Raw genomic sequence first — 24870 nt, 5'->3', positions numbered from 1 at the left:
AAAAGATATGGGAAGAATATGGAAGAGACATGTGTAGTAGAGAAAATCTTACGTTCACTGCAAAAAAAGTTCCATTATATGGTGATTGTGATAGAGGAGTTGTAAAATAAGGATTTTCTTTCAATACAAGGGGTCTCATAGGGAAATTACAAGTCTATAAGGAAAGAATCAATGAGATTCAAGAGAATGTAGGTGCACAAGCACTTTTTTCACAGCAAAATTGTTCTAGATATTCCTAAGAAAGAGGAGGAAGAGGAGGCTGAGGTAGCCTCAACAAATCAAACAGTCAACAAAAATAAAGAGAACCGGTCAATTAGTTCAACTGGCAGTAGCAATTCAAGATCCAAATTTTATAGCAGGTTTGACGAATTAAAAGTTAAATACTATAATTATCAAAAGACAAGTCATCATGCTAAGGATTGTTGGAGCCTAACCAAGATGGTTGAGGAGAATGCAAATGTTGTGACAGAAAAAGAGAATGAAGTCACTCTACTACTAGTGTATAATGAGAAAATACAAGAAAAAAAAAACATATGTGTAACAGTCCGGCAGCGCCTAAAGGAGCAAGATCAAGTGAGGCCGGGGGAAAGAAATGAAGGAGGCGTGTTGAAGAAGACTTACCTGCAACAAAGAGATAAAGTGAGCATGTGTATGGTCAAGATTGGACAAGAAGCACTTACATGGAAGGCTGAGATGAAGAAGTTCCCGCGACTGACAACTAGCAGGGAGTAAGTTCAAAGGCAAACGACACCGTTTGGGAAAAGGAAAAAGAATCCAAATACAACACTGATAAATAAAATAGCTGTCAAATATATCTATTATCATTAAATTCTTAAGGAACCGAGAGTTACAATAAAAGGGGAGGGAGAGGCAGCAGATAGGAGGAAATTGCTTTGAAGCAAATCTCATTCACCCAGGAGGCCCGGGCTACCTCGAAGCTGCCCAGAATTCTAGATTAGGGTTTATCAATCTTGCATTGTTCTTTCCATTCAGTTTTTCTTTAAAATATTTTTCCTTAAACTTGTTATTTCAATTTCCTCACTCTACCTGTAAGCTCATGTTAAAGAAAAGCTATAATAAAAATTCAAGTATTTTTGTATTGAAATTACCAAGCTCATTACAATATAATACCTAGATAATAGAGCTAGTTAACACATATGTAGAGACAAAGACAACTTCATAGAGTTTGATGAAGCAATTAGAGGTAATGTCATTTTTACAAATCATTCAAAGGTTGTCATCAAAGGCAAATATACAATCTTGATTAAATTGAAAGAAGTCATCAATTTATTGGTAATGTCTATTGTATACCAAATGTGAAAAGTAACATACTGAGCTTAGGACAATTGTTGGAGAAGACGTATAAGATTAAGATGAAAGATTGTACTTTGACATTACTTGAAACTAAAGGAGATATGACTACAAAGGTAGCCATGAAAAAGAATAAAATGTTCTTGCTAAACATAGAGATGGATGTGCCTAAATGATGGTGAGAAATAGACCTCTTACCAATTCTTAAAGAAAAGAAGGAAATATACGAAGATCATAAAAAACCTATAGTCACACCTCCATAATCACCAACGAGCTCAACTTTTTTTTCTTCCTCTAATGAAAGCTTAACTATTGGCACACCATCAAGAAATATGAGAAGTCTTGATGACTTATATAAGGTAACTAATCCCTTTGATAATTATGGAATGCGAACAACATCAATACTATTAAGGCAGGATATCGTGAAGAGAAGAAAAATATGAAAGAATGATGACAATTGATATTAAGAAGGAGTGTTGAAGTTTAATATCAACTAGGATTTAACCTAATAAAATTTAGAGTTAATAAAAGTTTTAATATTAGCTAAAAGAAGAATTAGAGTTGATGTAAAAATTATTGCTGAAAAAGAATTTGTAATATATTAGTTTATTAGAATCTTTGTTTAAATTAGTTTATTAGAATCATCGTTAGATTATGATTTTCTTTTAATAGTTTAATTTCTTGATTATCTAGGATTTGAGACCTATAAATAAACTTGTAATCTTAAGCATTATACACAAGTTGAAAAAGGTATAAAGAAGAACTAAAAAAGTATATCTTTTAAGAGAACTCTTATTAAAATATCATTTATCTCATTCTTCTTTTTATTCTTTAGCTTTGTTTTTATATTTATTCTTATAAATTAACTACCACACTATATCCTTCTTTTCCAATAGCTCTTACATCAATAGAGAGGAAAATCAGGAAGAGATAGAAGGAAGTCAACAAATATTTTCAACCAAAATGGCCAAATTAACAAAAGTTTTCTAAATACTCTAGTGATAAACCTATTAAGTGGTTCAACCACGTGGAGCAATTCTTTGAATTTCAAGGGACTGCTAGAAGAAGAAGAAGAAGGTGTTTGTAGCTTCATTCCACTTGGAAAGGGAGGCCAACCAGTGGGAGTAGTGGCTACAACGAGCTTATCAGGAAGAAGAGAGAATGGTGACTTGACAATCTTTGAGAATGAGTATGGGCTCGCTTTGGACCTATAAAATGTGATCAGGACTTAATTTGACAAAGAGCTTTCACAAGAGAGATAATTGGGTTCTCTACGAGACTATTAGAAGGAGGTCAAAAGGTCGGGCAACTGAGTCCAGGGATGAACAGGTGCTTGTACTACTTCAAGGCATTCCCTTCTCCCTAGAATTATACCCCTTATTGTTTATAGGCATAGATGTAGTATTGGGAATTCAATGGCCAAAGCAACTATCATGAAACCCACACAATTGATGTTTTCAAGAAACCCAGATAGCTAAGGGAAGCCAATAATTGTTAGCTTGTTTAATAGTGGAGTTATGATTGTTTTTTAAAATATTTTATTTAAAAAATATATTAGTTTTTTTTTTTAAAAAAATTATTTTGATATTAAGTTGTAGACAATGAAGTAAGAAAATCAGCTACATATTCATGAAACCCACACAATTGATGTTTTCAAGAAACCCAGATAGCTAAGGGAAGCCAATAATCGTTAGCTTGTTTAATAGCATGGTTATGATTGTTTTTTAAAATATTTTTTTAGAAAATATATTAATTTTTTTTTATTTTTTAAAAATTGCTTTTAATATCATCACATCAAAATAATCTAAAAATATAAAAAATATTAATTTAAATAAAAAATTTTAAAAATTAAAAACTATAAAATATTTTTAAAACATGAAAACAATCATACTTTAAATATAAAAAAAAGAGACCCGAGCCAGTTAATGGGCGCCCTACGAGGCGTGCTTATTTCTACAAAAGCTAAAATTGAAAACCAATTCCATGACACGCTAAAAGTGGGGCTCATCAGACCTCGCTACAATTAAAAAGAAAGACGGCGAGTGCCGCTTTTACACTGACTTTAGATCCCTCGATACGGTCACCATTAAACATCGCTTTCCCGTGCCTGTAGTTGATGAACACTTTATCGAGCCATATATTTAGTAGTGCTAGAATCCGAAAGCTTCCATCAATTTAGAGCATTTCATATTTTAATTAAAAGACATATATATATATATAACTAGAGAAAAAAATTAAACATGTATAAAGATAATTCTAATTTTAGAGAAAGAGAGGTATCTTTTTTAAATTGAGAATGCGAGTTTTTTTTTTTTTTTCACTTGGTGATAGACTGAAGTAAATATATATTAAGTTAATTATTATATAAAATATAATAATTTTTACCATCTTAATTTATTGGTACTAAAAATAAATTTAAAAAATAAAAAATATTTTAAAAAATTATTATTATTGAAATTTCAACACGTCGGATAATTTTCTTCGGATTAAGAAAAGACAGTGGTATTTGGGATAAGACAGGTAACTAGACCAGTGTGGACAGCAACTATTTACATTGACTGACCAGAACCAGAATCCAAGGGCCAAGATCTTCTGTTTCAGGTACGCGAGATGGACAACACACACCCCTACGTGTGTTTCTGATTTCTTTTGGTTTATCTCTTTATTTTTAAGCAGTTTATGTGAGAGAATTAATTGGTATATCAGTTGTGTACATCTTTCAACCACCCTCCTCCTTCCTCTCCCTTTGCCCCGTAATCTTCTCACATAAACTGCAAAAAAGTAAAGAGAAGCCCAAAAAACCGGAAACACATACACAGGGGTGTGTGTGTATGGAAGGTGTTTCTGCTAGGATATACACGAAGATGAAAGAATACTGGAGCAGGAGAGGGTACGAGAGGATAAATGGGTCAGGTCGGACTCGGAGGAGCTGGCCGGTGGAGCTGGGTTCGGTTAGCACTACTTCAAGGAGGAGGAGGAGGAGGTTTGCTTGGCGGATCAAGGTCAAGCCAAAGCTTAAAGCCTTGAAAATGTCTTCCCCGAAGAGGTTTTTTGTCTGGCTACGGGATGCCTACGTGAAGATGATGCTTGGGATTGCTAATTCCAGGGCGACGGGAACTGCAGGGTACGGCGATGGGATTGGTGCCTTTGGTGCCCGCCCAATCAAGGAGTATGATGAGAAGATGATCATTGAGATCTACAGGTCGCTGGTGATGGCACAGGGTCAGTTGGTGCCACGCGATGCACCCACGCTTGCCTCCATGCCTAAACTTACTGCTATTGCAGAGTAGATGGCATGGAGGATTTTTTTTTTTTATGGACAAATAAATCAATCCAGAATCAGATTGTTAATTGTTCCATAAATTTCCCAAAGGAAGAGGGAAAAGAATTATAACATAATGACCTCTTGTTCTACACCGATATATGTTCTTTTAATTAATTGCAATAATTAAGATTAATCTTGGTGCCTTTGGCATCGTTCTATAAGAGTATATATTAACATTTAACCTTTCAATATATAAATATAATAAATATTCTTAAAAACTAAATTTAACAATTACTCTAGTAACAATTACTTCTGTAGTGCATCCCAAGTAATGGCGTGGTCAATGTACTAAATATTAATAAAATATAACAAGAAAAAAAAACTATAAAAATACACATGAATCGTAGTAGTGCATCCCAAGTAAGGGAGGGGTCAATGTACTTTTTAATACACATGATTCAACGATTCATTTGTATTTTTTTTTTCTAGTGTTTAGCTTTCTTTCATAAATATTTGGATCAACCTTTGCGCAAAATGATAAGTATTAGAATCATTTCATGCTTTTCATGTGAACATTTCTCATATTTAACCAAACTAAAACTTTTATTTTTATTTAAATTAAGAAACAAAACAAATCAAACTGATGAATTAGTTCAAATCAACTAATTCAATTCAGTTTTTTTAAATAAAAAACGGGCAAAATATATTTTTATGGGTTTTTTTATAGTTAAATCCTTACATAATTTGTTTTAACTTCTAAATTTTTTAATTAATTATAAGCCTATATGTTTGTTGATGAATTAGCTAGTCCTCTTCATGGAAATGATCTGTTGCATAAGACCAATAACACTCTTTTTTTAATTCTTTCCTGGTTTTTATTTTTTGGAACACTAATTATCTCTATATATTCCTTTTGAAAATCAGAGGCAAGAAAGGTGATTGACAATCTATATCGCAAGGGAGGGAGAAGAATTTCATGAACCGAAGCTACCCCACCCTGCAATACTCCATGTTATCCAAATCCATCCATTAACAAGACATTTGAGCATAGCAATTGTCAACAGCCAGCCTTTCATCACAAGATAATAGGCTCAGCTATAAATTCACCGAAGGGGGGAGAGAAATTTATGGCACTTCAATTACAAATTCATTTCCCTCACAAATAGTTGCACTAAGATTACAAAATCAATTTTAAATTTATTGTAGCGTAAGATTTTAACCAATTCATTAAAGAATTTATATCATCTAAGATATAAACAAAAATAAAGAAAATACTTTTTGTCATACATAGTATTAGAGAATAATATATATTATATCTTGAGACTTTACCTAAGAGTTTAAGTTATTAAGTTGAACTAGTTTTTTGACATGGTTTTAAAGTTTTAATAACTAAATAGTTATGAATTTAAATCTCACCATCTCTATTTATTTGATAAAAATTAATCATAAGGTAATGTTGATCCATGTAAGTTTCAAGTTTAAAGAACTTTCACTTGAAGAAATGTGTTAAAAAATAAAATAAATCATATCTTTATACCTCATCTAATAGCTTGAGATGGTTCTTTAACACATAGATCTATAAAACATTAAAATAAAAAAGACAAGAGGCAACAGAGGTCACATACCATCCATGATTATTTTCTATGTAAACCCTTCCTCACCAAAAAATAAAATATCTTGAATTAAGTTTCAAAACCTAAAAGCAAACAAAAAAGGAATAAAAACAAGAAAAGAATCAACAAATGCACAAATAAAATAAAATAAAAATTAGAAAGTAAAGAAAACAACTGAGAGGGAGGGAGGGAGCACGTACAAGTCTTGTCTATTATAGGGTAGTCAAGTAATAATAGGGTTATTGTGGGTTGAGTTGTGATTGGTGGATAAAAGAGAGGAAATATCGATTCGGATTAATTGGTAAAAGGTCTTAGGAACCAATCAGGCTATGTTAATGGGTTTTGTTTCGTGCTATAATGATAGAAAGAGGGGGAGATAGTTCATGTGAAGAACCATGTGATGGAAATTGGTTTATAGTGGAGGAGATGTTTTGGTAGAGAAAGATAAAAAAAAATAGGGAGATGAAAAGAGTAGGGAGAAATGGATAACTTGATTTAAAAGTTAGGGTTTATAAGGAAAGAAAAAGAAGCTTTTATACATGTTTGCTTTTTATAGTAGGGTTTAATTTTGGTTGAACTAGTTTGGTTTGATCTGGTTTAATTGGTTCATTCTTTTAAAATCAAAACTGAATTAAACCGAACCAAATCGAGCTAATTTTTTAATTGATTTGTTTAATTTTTTTCATGGTTTGACTTTTTTTAGTTATTTTTTTATCAGTTTTATGGTTTAATTGGTTATTTTATTGTTTTGCTGACCTCAACTTGCCATTGATATAATACATGTTAGTCCTATCTTTTTATTGATATTAAAAAAAACAAACAAACATTGTAAATTATTATCCAATTATAACATGGTAATGAGCATTTTACATAAGAAAATCCAAGATTGATATTTTAAATAATATAATAATTAGCAATCATGGGCTAAAATGACTAATATTTTCGAGATGCTTGGTGGGGCTAGAAGACATCATAAAGTGAATGGGTTGCATGTATACTAACTAAGATCTTTTCCTTATTAGTCTTAAAAGAATAAATTAAAATTATTATTCTGGTATTAGGATGTTTGTTTCCTTGTTAAGATGGACTATATTTAATGTTATAATAATTGATTTTTTTGTTTAAAACTTACTCCAGGTTTGTTATTTTTTTACTTTGTAAAACCATAATAAGAAATAGTATTTAAATGAATATATTTGGTGTAATTTTTTAATATAATCTGACATATGGCATATAATTTCAATAGAATATTTCCAACCATTTATCTTTCTCATAATTTATCCATTTATCTTTCTCATGATTTATCCCAGGGATGTTAATCAACTCTAAAATAAAAAACTAAGAATAACATCATGGATAAAACTCTCATGAATCTTGTATTCGAGGATTAAACAATACACTTGTTAACATCAATATAAAAAAAAAGTGCTAAGGAATTCACTAGGGATGTTAATCAACTCTAAAGTAAAAAACTAAGAATAACATTATGGATAAAACTCTCATGAATCTTGTATTTGAGGATTAAACAATACACTTGTTAACATTAATATAAAAAAAAAGTGCTAAGGAATTCAAACCATTTATATTCTTATAATTTCCATCTATTGTCATTACAATGGGCATTTAAGTTTAGTTTAGACCTATAATCACACCATTACTATTTTTTTAATAGGAACTTTTATGATCAAACAATGCACATTTAATAATCAACCTGGTTAGATTTTTATTGAAATGAAAATAATCAATTCTCTTTAAAAAGTTAATCATTTTATTAAAGGTTTAATTTATCTCAAGTTGATATTGATGCCCTCCATGTTAAAATGAGAATATGACTAATAATAGCTTATTTAATAATATGGTTTTTGTCAAGTAAATGATGTACTCAATGATAAATCAAACATGTTTAACAAACATCTCAACTTTGAATCAATGTTTAGATTCAATATTCAAACTAGTTAGCTACAACCTTTATAATAGTGGCTATTTGGTTAATTATAAGTCATGGCCCTTGACCAATAACACCAATATATATGTCAGCTTCAACTAATACAAGATCTTTACACTTGAACCAGTGTTAATGCATTAGATGGTGTTAATGCATTAGATGGCTTGCATACATGAAAATTACTATCTTGAATAACTAATAACAATATGTTCATCTTCCTCACAATATAATGCATCAACATTAATATGATTCAAGCTAAACCAAAGAATCCATTAGAAGTTCCAGATTAATCAATTATAATACCAAGGGAAAAAAAGCTAAAATATGCATTCAATAGGCCTACTAAGAGTATTTAGGTCAATGTAAATTTAAAGAAGGCTATATATTCAATAAGTAATGATCATATCTTAGTCAATTTAATCTATGTACAAGAAGCGTCTAATCCATTTACTTTATTGGGTAATTAATTTTGGCAATTAGAGGCTTATATTTTGTAATGCATAGTTTTACTCTAATAAACATGATTTTTTTATTTGATTGTTGAATCATACTAAAATTTTGTCATAAGATTCCAGAGGCCTTTTCTATATTGGATTCAAATTTTAGGTCAATCAGACATTGAGAAGGCCTTGTAATAAAATTCAGAAGCTACTATATGAGAAATTTTATATTATTATTTTGACAGTTTTAGGTATTCCTCAGTCAAAGCGGGTAGAGATTTTATTTTTGTGGTTGCAATTAGGTTTTGTATGATAATACATTTTATATCTTATCTTAAAATTTATGATATATCTAAAATAGCAAACTTATTCGTAAGAGAGATAATTCGGCTTCACAGGTTCTTATAAGCATTATTTCTGATCGTAATATTAAGTTTTTTTAGCTATTTCTAGAAGGTTTTGTGGGGCAAGTTAGGAACAAAATTATTATTTTCTATTACTTTCCATCTATAAATAGTTGATCAAATTGAAATAGTAAATAATATTTTAACTACATTGTTAAGAATTATCATTCAAAAAAATTACTTGTCGTTTAATAAATATGCATATAATAGGAGTATGCATTATAATAATTGTTTTCATTTTGAAATTATTTAACTTTAATCATTTAACTCTTTAAAATTTAATTTCTTTAATTGTTGATAAAATAGTTAGTCTTAATAGCAATATAAAAATACAAATAGTGAAAGCTTTCTAGGTACCACTTTCCCTGTATACTTTTGAAATTTGCATTTTATATTTTATTATTTATATAATTGATTCACTTTATATATTAAATTAGAAACCTATGAAGTTGGTAAACAAAAAAACTCTAAAATATTACAAGTTTTTCATTATAATTGTTTTAATAACCAAAATACACTTATAATTTTTACATCTTTTTCTTCCTCGTAATCACTACCATTTCTCTAAATCAAAACCAAGTCTTTTTTGCTTCTTTTTATTTTTATTTTTAAATCCATAATTAAAAAAAAACTCAACAAATTAAACTAAAATTAGAATTCAAACTTTTTTTCCCTACACAAACCTAAAAAAAAAAAAAAAAACTAATAAATTTTAAAAAAAAATCCATTCTAACTAGCGCAAGAGGGACATGAAAGTCTTGTAAGTTCATTTCATAAGCAATTTCTAGTTGTTTCTGGTCCAAATTACATTTATCAAAGTGAAAATCTCTTTGCCATCAAAATTTCTCTTGATATTGTTTCCTCATACAAATATATATTTGCTTGGCCATAACTAAGAATAATAATAACAGGCCTGCACTGCGGTAAATGGTGAATCATTTGCCTTTAGTGCAATCTTAAGAGAAAATAAAAAAAACCCGGTGGTAGTTATAATCGGAAAGTCTGGTTCTGGAAAGAGTGCTCATCTCTCTCAATGCTTCACCACGGAGGTTGCACCAAATCCGGAATCATTACTGTCACTCAACCCCGTCGAGTCGTTGTTGTCCCCATTGCAAGCTTTAAATAAAAACTCTCAAGAAACTTCATGTGTTTGGTAACTCTTTTGAGAAAATTAGGAACAGAGAGAGATAACAATGGCATGTTGCATTCCACTTGACTAAGCTTGTATGCATGATTCTTTAACAGACGCGCACTCCCACCAGCTTCCACATCCTACAAGTATTTCTAAGATTATGGAAATGGTCATGTGTTTTCGGTTTTTAGATCTTAAATTTTGATACATACAACAAATTCATTTATATTGGATAATTACGGGGAAAAACTTATGGTGGATAGAAAATAACTAATGATTCTATTAGTTGCTCAATTTAATTTACTTTGAAGAAAGACAAACACAAGTAAAATATATATATATATATATATAACCCATAAAAAATAATAAGAATATCTATGATTAAAATTTCTCTTTTTATTATATTTCTTATTTATTAAAAATAAATCATATAAAAAATAACTAATAAAATATTATTAATTATTCCCCTATCATCATAAAATTAGTATTAGTTAACTAGTTCGGTTATTTGTAATAGTGATGATTGCAGAGGAGAGAGAAGAGAAAAGGAATTTGGTCAAGGAGAGAGAAGAGATGAATTGTGTTATATAACTGAATTATTAATATACAAAGGTCTTTTTATTTTTTATTGATATTTTAAATTAATTATTATTGATTCAAAATATGTAAAGTTAAACAAATGTTTCTTTTATTTTGGTTTAATGGTATAGTCGGACCATTTACATTGGTGAATTCCCAAGAAAAGACTTTTATTACAACCTTAACTTTGCGTGACAACATGAGCAATACACCAACTTATCAGCTAGGTGTTGTTCCTAAAGGTTAACCGTCTCTGACAACCTTAACTTTGCATTATGTCAGGGGGTTGGATTATTATTATATGTTAAGGTGTTGCATGTATATTTTAAAGAGGAAGAATAATCTATGGCATGGGTCATGTACCCGATCAAATTAAATAAATTGATTTTATTTTAATTAGATGATAAAAAATTAACAATAACAATAAAATAAAAAAATAAAAAAATAATTACGATAATCTAGAAATATTTTTTTTTAAATAATATAGCATAATTCTCAGCCAATTAAATATGAAAGAATAAAATTAGGTAAAATAAAGGACAAAAAACTCAATTCAACTCGAGTTAGCTTGAGAAACTTGATAATAAGGATCAAGTCAATCTAGGTTAGCTCACCAAAATCACGATCTAAGTTATAAGATTAGAATAACATACAATATAATAAAAAAAAACAAAGAAATTCAAAAGGCCCTTATAAAAAAATTAAATGTCGAATGTTGAAATTAAAAAAGAAAATAAGTAGACAAAAAAACAAAAAAAAAACTATGTTAGCCTAAGTTAACTTTTTAAACCCATGACATAGGTCATTAGATCGAAAACACCATATCTGAAAAAAATTATAAAGCTCAATTTTCAACTAATCAAATATTAAATAATAAAATTGAAAAAAAATAATTATACAAGAGAATCCAAAACAAAAAAAATAGCACTTAAAAGAATGAAAACCAAAATTGAAATAAAAAATAAATTAGAGGACAACTACAAATTTTTTGATTGAAGGGTGATGAAAAGAAAAATCAATTTAAAAAATGATCAAAATAAACAACCAAAAGAATAAGGATCAAATTGGTAAAAATAACATATCACAATTTGTGATTAAAAAATGAAATTGAACACAAATGAAAATTTTATAAAAGAGCTAAGAACAAAAATTAAAAAATAAATGAGTACGAAACAAAGTCAAAATCTGAATAAATAAGAGCATACCTTTGAACTTTTGAATGTCCCATGTGAATTTCAAGGAGAGGAAAGAGAAAAGAAATAAAGAAGAAGAAATTATTGTCAGCGACAAAGCACCCTATCATTTGTGCCACACCCTTCCTAACAAGAAAAATAAGCCACAACGATTCTAATGACATGAAAAAAAAAAAAAGAATTTTTAGTTGTCAAGGGACACCATAAGGCATCACTTCAAGACCGCAGACACCTATCAAATGGTGGCGCACATGCAACTAGCTATTTTTGATTTTTTAATTTTATTTGATATTTATGAACATACCAAATTATCTCTTAATCAACTTGATTATAACTAAAAAAAATTTAGGTTGAAAATACCTAAAAACCTTTAAATAATAGTTTTAAGATGTTGTTTTCATGGTATGTTAGTCATTTTATTGTGCTTTAGAAATGTAAAAGGACCAAGTTATACCTAATCAATATAATAATAACTAATGAACTTTGTGAAAAGACCATTTGCCTTTAATAGTCAATTCAATGATTTTTATCTCAATTTTATTTTTTAGCATTTACCTGATTAAGAATTGATTATTATGCTCCCTTTCTTTTTCATTTTTCTTTCTATATGCTTTAAAGAATAAATTTGAAACTCAAACAAGTGTTCATCCCTAATTTTGCAAGATTTGGGACAAAATGAATGAGCAAGGAGAAATTGGCTAGCATATGCAACACATGCACCAACATGTTATGGAAGCCACCGTAAGGAGAAATTGACTAGCACATGCAACACATGCACCAACATGTGTTATGGAAACCACCGAATTATTACAACCTTTCCAACTTCCTCCTATCTTAGAATCCCTCCTTCCATGGTGGAGTTCAAAGCATCTTTATAAGTTCTTTTATGGGAGGTGGCGCATGATGATTATAAAGAAAGGTAGCTTGTTATTTTGGTTTTTATGATAAATTTGGTCCCTTTTATTTTGGTCACTATTTGTTTTGTTTCATAACTTTATTTTTAATTAATTTTTTATTTATTTTTAATATTGGGTTGGTTAAAAATTGAGTTTTGTGATTGTTTTTATTTACCTTCTATAGAGTAATCTTAGTCTCATGATTTGAGTTACGAATTTGAAAAGTTAACTCAAGTTGATATTTGAATTTTTTGTTTTTTTTTAAATTAATTTTTTTAATATCATCCTTCTATACAAGGATGGTTGAGGATTAAGTTTTGTAATTTTGTTTTACTTTCTTTTTATAGGGTTATTATGATCTTATAACTTAGTTTATAGGTTTTGTTAGTTAACTTAGGTTAACTCAGATCTTTTATTTTAAATTGATTTTTTTTTCAATTTCATCTATCAATAAAGGGTTAGTTGAAAATTGAGTTTTTTTTTTTTTTCTATGAGGTTATTTTAATTTTTTTATACTTAGATTTATTTTCTATTAGGTTATTTTAATTTTTTTATACTTAGATGAATTGAAAATTTATTTTAGATATTATTTTATTTAATTTTAGTTAATTTTTATTTAATTTTTACTTTGTTATAAGTTAAGATTATAAAAATATTGGCAAGAGTTTTTTTTAAGTAGACTGTCATGATTAGTATTTTTTTTTTAATTCATTTAATTTATTGTGGTTACCTTTTTTACTTTTTATATAACCCGGGTAGCAATTTTCTCTTACTTTTCTAAAATGTGATATCAATATCTAAATATTTTTTTATATTAAAAAAATTTTCCAATCACATTACAACACGCATCATTAATCTAGTTACATAACCATATACAGAGATGCGTTTTATTGACTTAACCACACACCACACCCAAAAAATTGATACAGACCAAAAGCATGGGGATTGAATTGTTGTCTTTATGTCTTTCTTTTTATCTCAAGTACTGTCTCGACCCAGTTGTGTATGATCACTGTGATGGATGCGTGATGGCTGATGCTTACCCACCAGGCTCAAAAACTTGCACACAACACTGCCAAGTATCCTTTTGAGTATGATAACAGACACACACACACACACAGGATTTTTAGAAATAAAAAAGGTAAAATAGATAAAAATAAATTTCTGAAACACAGTTTAATTAGAGGCCTAATTTAGATATTAAAACGAACTCAAATGATTATAAACAATTGATCTTAATTTGTAGAACCGTGCTCGTGGAAGGTGCTAGAAACTTTTCATCATAATCCAACGTCAGATTAAAAGAGCTTAAAAGTACTTGTACAAGATATACCTTGATCATTAAAAAAGTAATAGCGTTTGCTTAATATGCAAAAAACCAAAAAAAATTATTTTGATCTTGCACTGTCAGGCCCTTTACCGTTCCTCACAGAGGTGAACCTTTTTTACGATAGAACTCTTTGGATATATCAAGCAAATGCATTAGAATATTCATATGAGCTCGCTCGTATACGATAGAACTCTTCGGATATATCAAGCAAATGCATTAGAATATTCATATGAGCTCGCTCGTATACGATAGAACTCTTCGGATATATCAAGCAAATGCATTAGAATGTTCATATGAGCTCGCTCGTATAGTTTTAAAATGTTATTTTCATGATATGTTAGTCATTTTATTGTGCTTTAAAAATGTAAAAGGACCAAGTTATACCTAATCAATATGATAATAACTAATGAACTTTGTGAAAAGACCGTGTTGCCTTTAATAGTTAGTTCAATGATTTTTATCTTAATTTCATTTTTTAGCATTTACTTGATTGAGAATTGATCTTTATGCTCTCTTTCTTTTTCATTTTCCTTTTGATAGGCTTCAGAGAATAAATTTGAAACTCAAACAAGTGTTTATCCCGAATTTTGCAAGATTTGGGACAAAATGAATGAGCAAGAAGAAATTGACTAATACATTCAGTACATGCACCAACATGTTATGGAAGCCACCACATTATTACAACCTTTCCAACTTCCTCCTATCTTAGAATCCCTCCTTTCATGGTGAAGTTCAAAGCATCTTTATAAGTTCCTTTATGGGAGGCAGCACATGATGATTGTAAAGAAAGGTAACTTGTTATTTTGGTTTTTATAATAAATTTGGTCCATTTTATTTTGGTTACTATTTGTTTTGTTTTGAAACTATATTTTTAATTAATTTTTTTTATTTTTAATATTGGGTTGGTTGAGAATTGAGTTTTGTGATTATTTTTATTTACCTTCTATAAAGTAATTTTAGTTTCATGATTTGAGTTACGAGTTTGGAAAGTTAACTCAAGTTAATATTGGAATTTTTTGTCCTTTTTTAAATTAATTTTTTTTAATATCATCCTTCTATACAAAGTTGGTTGGGGATTAAGTTTTGTAATTTTATTTTACTTCCTTTTAATAGGGTTATTATGATCTTATAACTTAGATTATAGGTTTTGCGAGTTAACTTAGGTTAACTCAAATCTTTTTATTTTATTTTATTTTAAATTGATTTTTTTCAATTTCATCTATCAGTAGAGGGTTAGTTGAAAATTGAGTTTTATATTTTTTATTTATTTTCTATGAGGTTATTTCAATTTTTTTATATTATGAATTGAAAATTTATTTTAGATATTATTTTATTTAATTTTAGTTAATTTTTATTTAATTTTTACTTTGTTATAAGTTAAGATTATAAAAATGTTGGCAAGAGTTTTTTTTATGTAGACTGTCATGATTAGTATTTTTTAAATTCATTTTATTTATTGTGGTTACCTTTTTTATTTTTTATATAACCCGGGTGCAATTTTTTCTTGCTTTTCTAAAACGTGATAACGATATCTAAATATTTTTTTATATTAAAAAAATGTTCCAATCACATTACAACACGCATCATTAATCTAGTTACATAACCATATACAATTATGCGTTTTATTGACTTAACCACACACCACACCCAAAAAATTGATACAGACCAAAAGCATGGGGATTGAATTGTTGTCTTTATGTCTTTCTTTTTATCTCAAGTACTGTCTCGACCCAGTTGTGTATGATCACTGTGATGGATGCGTGATGGCTGATGCTTACCCACCAGGCTCAAAAACTTGCACACAGCACTGCTAAGTATCTTTTTGAGTATGATAACAGACACACACACAGAGAATTTTTAGAAATAAAAAAGGTAAAATAGATAAAAATAAATTTCTGAAACACAGTTTAATTAGAGGCCTAATTTAGATATTAAAACGAACTCAAATGATTATAAACAATTGATCTTAATTTGTAGAACCGTGCTCGTGGAAGGTGCTAGAAACTTTTCATCATAATCCAACGTCAGATTAAAAGAGCTTAAAAGTACTTGTACAAGATATACCTTGATCATTAAAAAAATAATAGCGTTTGCTTAATATGCAAAAAACCAAAAAAAATTATTTTGATCTTGCACTGTCAGGCCCTTTACCGTTCCTCACAGAGGTGAACCTTTTTTACGATAGAACTCTTTGGATATATCAAGCAAATGCATTAGAATATTCATATGAGCTCGCTCGTATACGATAGAACTCTTCGGATATATCAAGCAAATGCATTAGAATGTTCATATGAGCTCGCTCGTATAGTTTTAGGGTTGCACGACGTGAGGAAGGATTATTCCCAGCAAATTATCGCCGGTTTGAGTCCTCCTAGACTGTTATGTCTGGAGAGCAGAATTTAAAGAAGAATGTAAGTACTGCAGCATTTGAGGACATGCATACGATTTAAGACTATATTTGTTTGTAACAATTCACTTTTTGAGAATTTTCTTTTCAAATTTTTTGGTATTTATTTTTCATTAAATAACAAAGTTAGTTCATGGACAATACTTTTCAATTAAACAAAGTTTAGCTTGGTTTCAGACAAATATTTTTCTAAACAATTTAGGCAAAAAATATTTTTTAGAAATTATAAAAAATTTAAAAATATCATATTATTTACTGATTATATCAAATTTGATTCTTAAACTTTTAATTCTTAAATATATTTTGTTTTGAATATTTATTTTTCAATTTCATCTCTTAAGATTTAATTTTTATATTAATTTGGGTCCTTATTTTTATAATTTTTATTTGCTTTTCCCCTATTATTTTTTTATTAAAATTTTTATCTATCAAATTTGATCCTCATTCTTTTGATTGTTACTTATTTTATTAGAAATAATTTATGAAATGTTAATTATTATTATTTTAATTTCTTCATATTTTATTTTTTATTTTTTAGATTTAATCTCTATTATTTTAATTATTATTTATTTTATCTTAGATAATTTATGAAATTATAATTTTTTTAATTTCATTCTTATTTAACTTTTTAATTTGTAAGATTTGTTTCTTATTATTTTAATAAACTTGAAAAAAATAAAATATTAATAAGTTATTTTTCATCTCATTTTCCATAACATAACCAAACACTGGAAAGTATTTTTCAATTTATTTTTTATTACACTATTAAATATAAAAAAATAATTCACTTGCATTTTAAAATTTATTTTAAAAAAAATTATTTTTTAACTAAAGCTTGAAATTTACTATTTTAAAAAAAATTATTTTTTAACTAACAGGGTATAAATGAAACTGGAAATGTTGCTGACCCACGTACGTAGGGCATGCATTTGATCTGTTTTACAGCAAGACTTTTCCACGTAAATGACCATAAACCTTAGAAAATGGCATGATCATCAAGGGGATGCACCCTTTAGCCATCAAGGTTCAAACCTCAAGTTTTATCTTCATTTTATCACCATAGTTTCTTGTTTACAATAAACAGCTAGATTTGATTCAACTTAAGCTGGATAGATTCCAAGGACAGGGAAGCCACATTAACATTGTTTTTACGTAAACGTTAATTACTCCGGGGGAAAGTGAGTTTATAATTTGGAAAGCAGCCTGGTGTAATTACAGACTTGAAGCTTATTGTTCTGTGTCTGATTAGAAGAACTGTAAACTACCAGGTCTTGTTTTTTTTTACCACAAGAGAACAAAGAGCTACAATCATGAATGAATCTCGACAGAATATTCCATCAATATTTATAAAAAATTCTGTTGGTATTATAAATCATTAATAGAATTGCTGATGAAATACCGCTATTGAAAAGTTACTCGTCAGTATTTGTATTTTATTGACAATTATATTAGTATTATCAATCACCGATAGAATTATTCACAAAATATTTCATCGAGGGTTTCAACTTTTACCTCCCATCTTGTGTTAGCAAATTGACACGTCAAAAAATACCAATAGAATTACAGACAACATTTCTATCGGTGTTTTCATTTAAAAAAAAAAAAAACAAGAAACCTAATTAAAGGCCAGCAGAGAGCTTCCTTTTATCATTCATAACAGAAACAAATGATTATGATACATTACTTCCTTTTGAGAATCACAAAGCCTGCCGTGGAAACTCAGGTCTGGGAAATTTTAATCACCATGGAATAAATTCATCATTAACCAAAGCCACAATCCAAAACATAGTCAACTACCAAGTCTACCATACAGACTCAGTTCATGTATGACCATTTGGAATTTTCAGATAATCCATGCTCAGCTAACCCTGAAAGCTAGCAGCACCCTTTTACAAGTTAGTGACCAGGATCATGTATTTTCTGGAGAATTGGATCCAAGCAATTTAGTCGAACAAGAATGTTTTCCAGCTCTGGTCATGTGCAGAAACATTGAAGAATTTTCAGAAAAAAGAATCAATCATCAAAAAAACTTGCATTTTCCTGGTTAAGATCATGCACCTTAGTATTGCAGAGTGGAGATGACAAAAACAGCAATGAGTTGGATTTGGTCATGCTTCTTTATGAGCAAGAAAATCTTGCAGTAATACCAAGAAAAGATACAAGAGGGATGGACACTGGCGGAGCCAGAACGGGGATTAAGGGGGCAATTGCACCCTTAATCCTTTTTTTTTAATACATTTTATATTAAAATTTTAATATAATAATTTAATAAGTTTTTTTTTTTGAATTATTGTTTTTACATTTTTTTTTCTATAATTTAAACTATTAATTGATTAAATAAGTTTTTTCTATAATTTAAACAATTAATTAATTAATTAAATAACCTTTTATGCTTTATAATTAATATTTTAGGTGAGTTTCATTCATTTTTTCTATTTATTTCATTGTTTAATTTTAGTTTTGTTTCTTAATAATGATAATTTATGAGTCTGTTAAATTAATATATTTATGTATAATATTATATGTATATCAATATGAATTGAAATGAATTTTGATGAAATAATATGTATTTTATTATGAATTTTATGTGAAAAATAATGGTGATTAATATACTAGTGATTACAAATAAAGTACTAAACAACTAAAAAAAATTAGGGATACAATAAAAAAATATATTTATATTTATATTTAACCTAGTTATGTAAAATAATAAATTAAAAAGGAATTGTTGTCAATAATTTCACTAGTCCCTACAAGATTTAGAAATAGATAAATAAAAGATTCATTGTATATATTGAGAAAAATATATTTAATGAAATTAATAATGAAGTCATTTTTAAGTAATTTTAAAATATACAAAATTGAAAAAAATAATTATAATATAATTTTTTTATTTTAAAATATTCTTAAATTAATTTTACTTGATATGAGTTAGTACATGAATTTCAAATTGATTTCTCTATATAAAACACATATCTATATAATATATAATATTAAGTATTTATAATTTGTCCTCTTATTTAAAATTTTCTGGCTCCGCCACTAGGATGGAGGATTCATGGATTAGAGCAATGCAATCAACTATAAGAAGGAGACTAGTTTATCCCTCATACAATCAACTATAAGAAGGAGACTAGTTTATCCCGCCCTCTTGAATCTTTCGATAAACTGGAGCCCTTTATGCAAGATAATAGCAAGTCCCGTACATTCCTGAGCAAGAAAATCAATTATTGGCCGCGTCCAGAAAATTAGAAAAGAGACACAAGAACGGGGAGATAAACCAGTATAGGCACAAACTGCAAATGGAGAAAATGGTGTTGCAACCCCATATGGGAGGAAGGTCAACTATAAGAGGGAGACTAGTTTATCCCACATGCAATCAACTATAAGAAGGAGACTAGTTTATCCCGCCCTTTTGAATCTTTCGATAAACTGGAGCCCCTTATGCAAGATAGCAGCAAGTCCCGTACATTCCTGAGCAAGAAAATCAATTATTGGCCGCGTCCAGAAAATTAGAAAAGAGACACAGGAACGGGGAGATAAACCAGTATAGGCACAAACTGCAAATGAAAAAAATGGTGTTGCAACCCTATATAGGAGGAAGGCTAACTATAAGAGGGAGACTAGTTTATCCCGCATGTAATCAACTATAAGAAGGAGACTAGTTTATCCCACCCTTTTGAATCTTTCGATAAACTGGAGCCCTTTATACAAGATAGCAGCAAGTCCCGTACATTCCTGAGCAAGAAAATCAATTATTGGTCGCCTCCAGAAAATTAGAAAAGAGACACAAGAACGAGGAGATAAACCAGTATAGGCACAAACTGCAAATGGAAAAAATGGTGTTGCATCCCCATATGGGAGGAAGGTCAACATCAAATAAACAATAGAATAATGCTAAGGAGAAAGTTTGAAGAATGAAGCTCAATGCTTCCTAGCTACTCGGCTCTTACTTCACTGCTTTTGAATTCTCAAAGATCACAGGTTGAAAGATATGTTATCTTTATTATTTCCTAGCGTTCCCTTTTGGTAGATTTCAATTTTGAAATCATTAAATTTTCTCCAAAAATTATGGTTTTGCCTACTGGGTGGTTAAAGAGAATTAAGGCTTGAGGAGAGTTTTTTTCCATATTAGCACAGTGGCAAAATTTATTTTCCAAACTATCACAATTAAAAATATAATCCTCACAAGAACACACAACAATGATTGTGTATTTAATATATGTGTGACCACTAGGTTGTGCTAATCCTATATTTGACTACTAGTTACAATATTGACATGATAATTATATTCATTATCACTTGGATTAGATTCATTATACAATATGTAATTATTAGCATACCTAACTAAGATTTCATATCCATCATTTCTTGAATTGATATTAGGTTCAATAATCACTAATTATCCTAACGAACCTTTTATATATGATGATTTTGTGGTTTTTTAATTGTAACTTGAAATCCAAGTCAACTCCAAACTTATAGAGTTTTCTGCTTTATATTTTGTACTCCAATAGAACATATAACTCTAATATTTATAACTCATTTACAATGATCAACACAACCGTTGCTTTAAAACTTATATCGTAATGAACACATCGACATAACAATTCAAATGGCCACAACATCCTCCAAGCAATATCAACATTAAATTTGGTTAAATTCCACCTAATATCTCGACACACTAAGTTCTTTAATTTGTCAAATGAACTATCTAACCTCAAGCTACATAACTTGATCTCCATAATAAGTGATACCATTATCACTATCAATGATTTTACCACTATCAATGATTTTACCACTATAATAACATAAAATTCTCATTATAGAAGACATGTTATGTGAAAAACCATAATAAAATACAATGTTAATTTATCAATATATCAAATTATTCAAATTACATTAAAAAATCTAAAATTGATAAAAACAAATCATAAACTTAACCCTAAAATCCTAATAGTAACATAATCAACACAACATAATTCTTTTATTTTTATTATTAAATAAACAATATACACACTTACTTTACTAATTTCATATCTAATTAATTTTCAATTACGCAAAATCAATAAAAACCATAACACTAACATAATCAACACAACATAATTCTTTGATTTTTATTATTAAATAAACAATATACACACTTACTTTACTAATTTCATATCTAATTAATTTTCAATTACGCAAAATCAATAAAAACCATAACACTAACATAATCAACACAACATAATTCATTGATTTTTCTTACTAAATAAAACAATACACACACTTACTTAACTAATTTCATATCTAATTAATCTTCAACTAGACAAAATCATTAAAAACTCTAACCTAAACCCTAAATTTTTTATCCTAAAAAATTCACAAATTAACCAAGTAAAATAATAAATTAATAGATTCGAAGGTGAATATACCTTATATTGGTTAAATGGGAGCTAATAGGTGGCGGCGACATTGGTGGAAATGAAGGTTGGGATCAACTTATAGTTAATGTAGGTTTATGGCTAGAGAGAGAAGTGACGACTGAAAAAGAGAAAGAAAGGTCAGGTCTATCATGAAAATGAGAGATGAATGGTTTTTTGTTGTTGGAGAGTAAAATAAGGTTGCCTGAGTTGAGAGTGATGTAAGGGGATGGAGAAGTAATGGAAGATAGAAAGAAAAGAGTAAGGGGAGAAGAAAAGAAAGGGAATAACAAAATTAATTAACTGAAAGGTCATGCTAATACTACATGCATGACAAATAGATGGCACATATATTATATGTGCGATTAATAGATCGTAGATATAGTATTAACGTGACCAGTGGTTGCACATTTAGTATGTGCACAACCTAGTGGTTACGCATATAGTATTAGCACGACCTATAGGTTACGTATATACTACATGTGTAACCATTGTTTGTGTGTTATTGTGAGAATTATTTTCTCAACTGTGATAGTTTTGAAAATAACTTTTTCCAATGTGCTAATATGGAAAGAAAAAAAAACTCAACTTGAGGTTGTGAAATATTGATGACTGATCAGTACTTAAAAGTGTATTTTTATCAGGTTTTAAAAGTGCTAGCTGAGAGAAAGATTATTAAGATTTTATATCATTATTTTGCACTTGAAGTATAAATAACTCCTTAACTAGAACATGTTTTATAATAACAAGTCTGATAATATAAAATACCTTTAATTTATGGTAAATTTTCATCTTAAATGCATGTCTATCACATAAATCAAAAGAATGATTGATGCGATTAACCATTAAAAGTTAAAGAACAAAGAAAATGCTAAATTTAGAAAAGATATGTTGATTAAATTCAAATTGAAACACTGTTCAGTCATTTGGTCACATCTAGAGCTATGAATTTCAGTTTGGTTTATATGGTTAGAAAGCTAAGATATAAGCTTAAAACATCATGAGAGTGCAAGACTCAATTATGTCGTTTGGAAGTCTAAATTTTAGTATCAAAAGAGAAGTCTAAATCTGTCTTGTAGCCTAGACATTGTTCAGTGTTCAGCCCATATCTCAAGTTTTAGAAGTTCAAAGGCACAAATTTTTTTTGTTAGAAAGATGAGATAATTTCTAAGAACTTTCATAAAAACTATGTTTAAATTTTGATTTTAGCAATGATATTTTATTCAGACAAGAAGATAAGGATTGTTACCAAGTTAAGATGTGGTCACCCACTTAATAATTAGTCATCAAGTCGATAGTTTCAAATATTAGCCTATAAAAGAAGGCATTTGCCATGCATTTAGGCATCTTGATTTTCAAATTAATATTATGTTCTTACTCCTTTTTTATATATTTTTGTAATGCGTAAGTTTTGCTTTTATTAATCTCTTATTTATACTTTTCATTTCCTTTACTATAATTATATAATCATGTTCTCATCTTATTTATTTATGTTTCTTTTCTTTATTATATTTAGCTAACTTTATTATATCAAGTTGAAAAGGTTTCACTAATAGTGTTAAGATAAGTATAATATAAACTCAATATGGACTTTAATGTTTATATCCTAAACAACTTGCTATTAACATGTCTTATCATTTTTATCTTATCAATTCTTAATACCTTACTTGTTAAATGGTTAATCTAGATTTGTATTGTATAAAACTTGGTACAACAAATACTTGGTAATTTCATAACCAACCGTATGATATAACCTATACCTATGCTATAAAAGGAACTTGATTTGTTGTTAACATAAATTAGCATCATGAATTCCTGAAAATATTTAAAAATTTGATGTTACCTAAATAAGATACTTAATATAATCATGTTAATAATTTATAATGAGCTATTAATAACAAATCATTCGATTGAAACCTCCTTTATGTGTGGTTTTCAATTGAGTAATAAAAATAGTTTATATTATACTTTTTTGAAATACCATTAATGGATCCTCTAACTTTAACAACTGTTTTTATTGGTGTTTGATATTCACATCAATACCACATCTCAAAGTTTTTTTTAACTCATTACCACCATTACTATCATCATCATCATCATTATTATATAGTTAATCTCCTTGTGGTTCTACCCTAGTCCTACTAGATTATTTATTACTTTGACACTCCTACACTTGGGAGAAGACATCAATTTTTTATCGTGTCGATGACTTTAAATGTCTTTCGTTCACACTCCTTCATATCAAGCTTGTAAAAATTAAGAAGAAAAAAAAAAAGCAAGATACTAATTAGAGATATAAATAAATACATGTATATGTGATTGATGAATGTACATGTGATTGATGAATTTCGTTGTTGATTATTAATTTGACAGTAAAAATGTAAATTTAAGAATTTACATATCATTAGAATCTAGCCAAAAGCACAGAGGATATGATACATTATGGCATAAAGCTTATATAAATAATTAAGAGATTAAGAAATAAAATGACATCAAAATAAAATTTAGTACAAGAAATGGTTAATAACAAAGGTAATTTATTATGCCTAATTGAATTCAAATAATTTGGTGCTTATTCATGTACCCCTACATAAGTTACTGTCATAAGATAGAAAAATAAAAAATAATAGAAATAAAAATATATTTGATTGAAGAGATAAAAATAAAAATATAAAAATAAATATGTTTCTAAAACAATTTTTGAGTGAATTTTTATACTTCCAAAACAAGAGGCATATAGAAAAAATGTCTCAAAAAATAATTTTTTTTTATTCCTATAATATTCTTATAAAAAACTTTTAATTCCAAAATTGTTCAACTGATAAGACATGTAATGGTAAAAATAATTATTATCATAATTTTAAAACTCAAATCGGGAGTCGATTGGGGGCAAAGTTCAGGTCATGAGTCGGTAGACTCAAGTTAACTCAAATTAGCATGAAAATAAAAGTAA

General features: G+C 28.5%; 1 protein-coding gene across 1 annotated transcript; it reads left to right on the top strand.

Annotated features, from left to right (window-relative positions):
• The first annotated feature begins 3998 nt into the window (after nt 1-3998).
• On the top strand, nt 3999-4729 carry LOC105137939 (uncharacterized). Its single transcript, XM_011043889.1, has one exon. The coding sequence runs from the start codon at nt 4143-4145 to the stop codon at nt 4599-4601; it is 459 nt and encodes a 152-aa protein (XP_011042191.1). The 5' UTR covers nt 3999-4142; the 3' UTR covers nt 4602-4729.
• The last annotated feature ends 20141 nt before the right edge of the window (nt 4730-24870 follow it).

The sequence above is a fragment of the Populus euphratica genome, unplaced genomic scaffold, assembly GCF_000495115.2.
Source record: "Populus euphratica unplaced genomic scaffold, PopEup_1.0 scaffold173.1, whole genome shotgun sequence".
In the NCBI taxonomy this organism is placed as follows: Eukaryota; Viridiplantae; Streptophyta; class Magnoliopsida; order Malpighiales; family Salicaceae; genus Populus; species Populus euphratica.
This window is presented reverse-complemented; position numbering and strand designations above follow the sequence as displayed.